The sequence below is a fragment of the Atractosteus spatula genome, chromosome 14, assembly GCF_055471065.1.
Source record: "Atractosteus spatula isolate fAtrSpa1 chromosome 14, fAtrSpa1.hap1, whole genome shotgun sequence".
NCBI classification, from domain to species: Eukaryota; Metazoa; Chordata; class Actinopteri; order Semionotiformes; family Lepisosteidae; genus Atractosteus; species Atractosteus spatula.
The window spans coordinates 43,465,858-43,473,254 of record NC_142719.1 but is presented as its reverse complement, the minus strand read 5'-3'; the positions used below and the strand labels follow the sequence as shown (position 1 = coordinate 43,473,254).

Below are 7,397 nucleotides of genomic sequence, written 5' to 3'. Positions count from 1 at the left end.
TTATGTTCATGCATGCAGGTTTTTTCTGTGCCTTTTCCATGCAACTGCACGTCCCTGGTGGGCGTGAAAAGGTGAAAGGGCTCTTGGTGACGAGTGTGCACTGAGTCAAGCTCTCGAGCTCGGGGCGCATGAGCACACTGATGGGAATGCACAGATCCCTCACAGACAAGTCAGGTCGAACGCATTCCTGCTGCTTGTGTTTTCAGCCCTCAGGTCGCTATCTCATGATCGGCATGAGCAAGGGTGGGGCTTCAGGTGATTGATGTTTTCTCACACAACAGGAGCGCGGTGCTTTTTTTATGTCAGCTGACTTCCCTGGCACTCTGGCACTCTTGGTAACTATGGTACCAAAGTAATATTTAAAATTAGGATTCTTATTCGGTTACCTGAAGCAATAGTGTCGATGGGAAGTCAAAATATTTTTCTGTCCAACTTCCAAAGTGTACGTCAAGGAGTAACCTCAAACGAATTCCAGAAATGGGCAATTAAAAATATATTCCACTCACACTTGAGGTCTACAATCCTACTTGCTCCAAAATAATTATAATAACCTAACTGTTGAAAACACTTATGTTCTGAATGTCCCAAACAGCCCCTCTCACTTCTAATTTTCTTAGTTCTTAATTTTCATTTTTTTATCATACTGATAACATTTATAAATCTTGTGGTACGTTCTAAAAATATATAACAAGACGCTTTTAACACTTTAAGATGTTGTTTATGTACGGACATGCTAACCTTGGAAATCAAGTTAATAGTTTTATTCTTATTTCATCTTTACAGGAAAGAGGCTTGGCCGGCTCGGGTCCAAGTTACTGAGTTGTGGGAAGACAAACGTGAAACAAGCAGCTGTCAGCTGAGACAGTGTTAATACCAGTTTTAGCTGGCCAACGTGTTGTTGAGCAAAACACCACAAAAAATGCTGTGAGGCGTCAGGGCAGCCAGGCTCCTGGTACGTAAAATGTGTCACATAGATCACCTTGGGCCTCCCCCTCACTCTCCTGAGTCATGAGCTAATAACCCGAAGGCTGGGAGCCGGCGCAGACGCTGGCACGCTCGTGCGGGCGCGCGGCGCTGTGCAGGCCTCTCTGTGAGCTCCACAGCCTGACAGTCTGCTCCCTCGCCGGCAGGAACCCACTCACCCCCTGCCGCCGGCTGAGGGCGCGACGTGTCTGAGCGGCTCTGTCTTCTTCCAGGAGAATAGAGTAACAGCTTTGCTGTGTTGTCGTCTCAGCCCAGTGAGGCTCCAGGGTCACAAGAGGAAAGCTGTGAGGCGCAGGAGAGCTGAAGACTGAAAAGGGGGCGATGAACAGTGGGCACATGGCAACAACCAGCAGCTCCTCTGGAGGAAACAGCCAGGCCAGATGCTGGGATCTTCAATGACAAAGATAGCCGAGTCTGTCATTGGAAATAGGGATTTAAGCTCCCTGGGACAGTGCTGTGGGGGTGTAATCCCTGTGGGTCACCCTACAGCTCCCGCAAGCCCAGCACTGCCAGAGAGGGGCAGCTCTCACACCTGGTCGCAGCAGACCTGTGTGTGCACTGTCTTGTGTTTATACATGTGCGTGAGTGACGTGTGACAGGGCTACTGTATTTCAGAAATCAGAAAGGAGGACATTGTAGTGCGGGCATGGCTGTCAGATTTACCGTCAGATCTATGGTTCTGGTATTTGAACATTCATGCAAGAAGATACTCCATTCCTGGTGATTTCTGCACCAGTAGCTATTTAAATCTGGGGTTCCCATGTCTGAGCATTCACTCAAGAGCACGTGCTGTCAGCTGGGATGTCCGGACGTTTGGTAACCCTAAGGTGTGACCCCCCCACCCAGAGGTTGTGTCTCCGGAGCTGCGGGCTCAACGTCCGGGCAACCCAGTCGTCAGGAGTTTAGAGGAATCTTCCAGAGAGAAGGAGGACCAGGAAACAGGCAGCCATCATGTGCTGTACCAGGTTCGCGAGCGCTCTGCCTCGGCTGCAGCGTGACTGTCAGCAGGGCTGAGGATCGTAACCCCGCTGACAAAACCAGGGCAGTGAGTTGCATCAGTCACAGGAGGCCCAGAGTACTGACAGCACACTCTTGCCAGTACAGTACACCCAGGCAAGGTCAATATACTCACACCAGTACAGTACTCTGAGGCAAGGTCCATATACTCACACCAGTACAGTACACTGAGGCAAGGTCCATATACTCACACCAGTACAGTACACTGAGGCAAGGTCCATATACTCACACCTGTACAGTATACCCAGGCAAGTACACAGAAATGGTACTTAAGGTCTGTATTCCTTGGTTTTCAACCAAGACCTCTGGGTGTCCTCATCCTCTCAGCCTGTCCAGAAAACGAGGGGAAAGAAGTCTAGTAGTTTGGAAGGACAACACTTACGGCAGATCTGTAAACCTGCAATTCTACCTTTAATATTTTACTATTATTGAAAACTCAGGAACTGTTTCATCTCTTTCAAACAATGTAAAAAGACTCTTTTCTCTCTCATACCACTGTTGTACCATCTTCTCTGTTTCCTTGTTGTATTGTTGTATCGTTCTGTTGGATTGTACTGCAAAGCAAATTTCCCCCAGACGATCATAAAGCCTGAACTGAAAAAATCCTTAAAGTGATTAAAAACTCCAGTTTGATTTTCTGTTTCAGCTGGTGGTGCTGGAAGGGATCTCAGTACTGGCTGGGGAGCTGGACTCTGGGCGACATGCTTGTGTGCTACATGCCCCTGCTGACACCAGTAAGCAAGCAGATCGACACAGGAGAGAGAATCCTCCCGAACTGCGCCAGGGCTGGTCTCCAGGCAGCTCAGGTCATTTGATCTTCTTTGTATCTTCCTGTTAGTCTGAAAAGGTGTGTTTAAGGAAGAAGTGTTTTTCCAGAAGTTTAGAACAACAGTGCTTAGTCATGCATTCGACACCTGGCTGGTGATTCAGGCTGTTTCACGCCGTCTAGACGAAACGGGCGAAAAACACGAGAAGAGACTCCAACTCCAGGCCAGTTTCCTTGTGTGAGATACCGTAGAGAGATTTCCACTGGAACAGACATTTACAAGACAACATGAGCCACTCCCAATTCCTATGAAGTCCAGTATACACAGTATAGAGTCAGAAACCTGAAAACAGCTGAAACTCTGTAGGACTGGCTTTGAATCCATCAAAAACAGGGAGGGCAGACTGCCAATATCACAGCAATCAAGCCTCACTCTTCTTGAGAAATATAAAGAAGCTTTTAAGTGATTTTTAAGTTTCTAAGTGAGTCAAAATAAAACATCAGACCTGGGTGGGGGGGGGGCAGTAAATTCATCATAACTATTTTTTTGGATTTGCCACAACGACTGGATAAAATCTCATCATTACGTTCCGCAACAAAAGAATTAAAATAGTAAGAGCGCGCAAGAGTATTCTGGTGTTCTCTACACCCCCGTGTACGCCTGTGCGCCTTCTTCTATTGAAAGCGCTGCAGTTGCTGATTAAACTTTACACGAGTATTGCTTAATATCAGAAAGCCTGGACGCCGCCCTCGGCCCAGCCCACACGGTCAGATGCAACACGGGCCGCCAGCTGACGCAACAGCTGGAAGTACTGTACAGTATATAGGGGCCGGTGCGGGCGGCGCGGAGGCGAGGTCCCTGGCGCACGGCTCGCAGGTGGCGGCTCGCTGAATGCGCGGCCGGGCAGCGCTGCTTTGAGATGGTCTATTCCCAAGCCCTGGGCTTCGCGCACGGCATGGGGGTCCTGTCGGAAGAGGACAACTTGGTCGAGGCGATGAAGAAGTTCGTCAACCAATTCACCTCGGCGAGAAAAGAGAAGTGCGCCGACAAGCCCTTTGACAGCGGCTGTTCCAGTGAAGGAGAGATGAGCGAGGACTCTGGTAAGTTGTTGTTGTTGTTTTTTAATGTTACTGGGGTATCAAGTACAACACGTAACCAAGATGAAATGAGGAGTCTATTTAATGTGCTGCGCTTATTTATTTTTTTATTTACACAGTTCTCAAATAAGGTATAATAAATTCATGAAAACAGAAACGCAGTTTAAAAAAAATAGTGCATGAAGGGTTAAGCTAAATATCTCTAAGGATCCAGGTCCTTACACCGTCATCGCACAGCAGAATTAGTTACAAGTTCGAGGCGCTGGTGGTTTATGCTCTTATCTGCTGATAACCGCCCCTGCTCGCTTCCCCGTGGGCTCCGGCGGTTTCCTCGTCACCTGACCCAGTGCCCTAGGACGGGCTGCTTCGATTTCGAAAGCCAGCTCATATGATCGGTGCTGGCTGATAAAAATAGACCCTGCTGATCTTATCTGGCGCGGAGGCAGCGCGGCGGCTGGGGCCGGTTTCAGCGCGACCGAGGGCTGGGAAGGGCAGCCCTGCGCCCTGCGACGTCAGGGGTGCGCCTCCCTGGGGACAGTCATCTTTTGGTCCGTCCCAGAGTTTTCCTAATGCGTTATACAGAGCTGGACTCCCGAGTTATGCCCATCAGGGTTTGAGGTGACATAAGTTTAAGAAACTCGATCTACTGTGGGCTTTAAGTGTTTTCCACGGGAAGATCAGGGTCTCGCGTTTTGAGATGTTTTTTTGTCCAAGAGTTTCACAAGTCTTACTGAGTAAATATCCATTCAGAGCAGCTTGTAGAGGCTGCAGTAAGCAGCAGGCTCGGGTGTCTCTGTGTGTCTCTGGGGCTGCTGTCAACCCTCCGCCCTGTTGCAGGTGTGGACAGGAGGAGCCCGGAGGAGCCGCTGGACGAGCGCCTGTGGCAGGAGCTGGCCCAGCAGATGGAGCTGTGCCTGGCCCGGGCCAAGAAGACCGAGCTGCAGTGCCAGGAGGTGCTCATCCCGCGCCAGCTGGCCGGCAGAATCGCGCGGGATGCGCTGCGGACGGCCTCGGACGAGCCGTGCGGACTCCGGGGAGCGGTCATCCAGGTCCACCTGGAGACGGGCAGCGCCGTGCGGGCGCTGGGCAGCATCGTGCCCGACCGCAGCGTGACCCCCACCTTCGAGCTCTCCGTGGTGTTCAAAGCCGACCAGGACAACTGGCCCAGCCTGAGGCACTTGTTCGGCAAAGTTCTCAAGCTCAGCCCCGGCTTCCGCTTGGTGAAAAGAAAGCTCTACTCCTCCGCCGGCCCCGTGATACAGGAGTTTTAATCTGCAGCGTCTGGCTCTCAGCACTTCAAAGGAAAGCACGCAGCACTTTGAGCTGGATCCCACCTTCTTCCCCTGGCTTTGTGAAATTCGTTCTCTCGTGGACTCTACCGCCAGGCGAACTCTTCTTACCAGGCGAGTGTGCTCTGCCATGCTGTGTCCAGTATCCGTCACAGCCTGCCGGACTGTGGGGAGCAGGGTTGCGGTGGTATTGTCTCATGAACAGCAGGGGGACCGGGGACAGCAACACGCTGGGCGACTCGCTCTGCTGTGACGACAGCTCCTGCCCGGATTGCACGCAGCCGGAGGGAGGCTCGGCCCGCCCGGTCAGGTGACCCCGAGACAGTGAGTCACCCCCCAGACAGAGCAATCCAGTCTGCACCCGGTCCGCCTGAAGCGACTCCACTTGGAAACGTCGCAGGGAGAAGTCTCTGGCAACCTGTGGGAAAGGGTTATTCTTAAATAAGAAGGAAGAAACACTACCACTGGACACCTTCACATTGTTATTTTTAAATTATTGGTGATATTGAATGTGTATTTATTTGTCTCCAATTCAGTTTTTCTTCATTTACACAGAAGCGATCCTTTATTATTCAAACCTGTCTTCACACTCTCTGGTGTTCTGTCTACGTGGCTGTATAACCAACAGGGTGGATAAGGACTGGTGGGTAAGGTGTTGCCTCCCAGTATGGCTCTAAGAACACTGTCTCACTACGATGAAGAGCAGACTTTCTCCCTTCGTTTCTAACAGCTTTACAGATCTCCTCAAACACGGAAAGAGGGAGCAGGCATTCGGAAGGTCCAGAAGGAATCTGAGAGGGTTCTGGGTGACGGGGGGCAGTTTGTGTCCAAATGATTGTATCAGTATTAGCCGTCTGAATTACACACAGATCCGCCTGGTGTAGATCAGGGTCTTCAGTGCCCCTGCTGGCTTTGTGTTGGCAGCTCTGAATGTGTGTGGTGTCGAGCGCCATGTGTATGTATTTGCTGACGAGGGGCGAGTGTATTAAAAGTGTCTTGATGGTCTGGGTGAAGTGTGAGAAAAGACTGGGGACCGCGATGAGCCTCCTCGCGTCACAGGAGGAAGACGAGAGTGTGCTGGTCACGCTCACAGACACGTCTGGAGAATTAGCTGAGCTAATGACGGCCGTTTTTGTTACACTATTTTGCAAAACTGTGAAAAGAACATGAAATAAAGATTTTATGCTGTATATTCTGTCTCGTGGGATTTCTGTGTGTCTGTGAGTGACAAATTTCTGTCTTCAAATCCTGACGTGTATCAATTTGAATTGCTGTTCAACTTTGTATAACATGATACAGCAGTTCCCTACGTCAGTTCTCATCAGCATTAGGAAGGAATATTCCTTTAATTCATGAATATTCTGCTGCTTTGTTCCTTAAAATACCTAACTTAAAACCTTAAGATCTTACTAAAGTCTCTGAAGACAGTCTGTGGAGTTGTTCCTGGGTTTGCTCTTGTAAGTTCAAATATACCACAGTAAGTGGCCATTTAAGGACACAACCAGTGTTGGAACTGAGAGCACTAGTTGCATTTTTAATGCCTCTCAGGACAGTATACATTACAAGGACTGAGAGGGAACAGAACAAAAAAGCAATGAGGGATAATACTAATATACTACATTACATTATAAACTGCATTACAGCAGAAGAGCGGTAAAGAAAAGGCATCTAAGAGACAAAGCCGTGGAATGAAGAGAGCTGGTTTTACTCAAAGACGTGTAGAAAGAATTAATTGACCTAATGCTTTATCGATCGGTAGCGGATCAGGCGAAAAGCACTGCAAATGAACCACTTTCCAGATTTAAATGAATATTTAACACAGGTTTGTTTACAGGGAGGAAGGTATTAACAAGAACCTCCAGTAGAGAAAAAGCACCCTGTGTGTACCGTAGCCCTAAAGAGAGCCTGTGAGCTACAGGAGCAGGAGGAGCAGAGTGGATCTCTTTCTCTTGCCCTCACATCGGGAGGTTCTTTCACAGAGCATCAACCAGGAAACTTCACGCACCGCGAGAGACAGGACGCAAAACGGCACTTTCTGGATTTACTTTAAATTTGAAAGACAAGCGATGCAGGTTTTCTAAATCTGGTTAGGATCTGCCAACCACCCCTAATCAAAAGCTGGAAGACATTTGTAAAGAAACGTCGATGTGCTATTTTATATCCCACGTGCCTCACTTTTGGTTCACTTTTGCAAGCTCGTCTCGGCTCAGCGATAAACAGATGGCGGGTGTAGTGCTCAGTAG

At 49.3% G+C, this 7,397-nt stretch overlaps 1 protein-coding gene across 1 annotated transcript; it reads left to right on the top strand.

Moving 5' to 3' along the window:
• Window positions 1-116: 116 nt before the first annotated feature.
• LOC148821422 (DNA damage-inducible transcript 4-like protein) lies at window positions 117-6,342 on the top strand. The gene is made up of 4 exons (XM_088931884.1): window positions 117-952; window positions 2,648-2,807; window positions 3,500-3,868; window positions 4,703-6,342. Exons 3-4 carry the CDS (start codon window positions 3,688-3,690, stop codon window positions 5,134-5,136), a joined length of 615 nt encoding a protein of 204 aa, XP_088788010.1. The 5' UTR covers window positions 117-952; window positions 2,648-2,807; window positions 3,500-3,687; the 3' UTR covers window positions 5,137-6,342.
• Window positions 6,343-7,397: the final 1,055 nt, after the last annotated feature.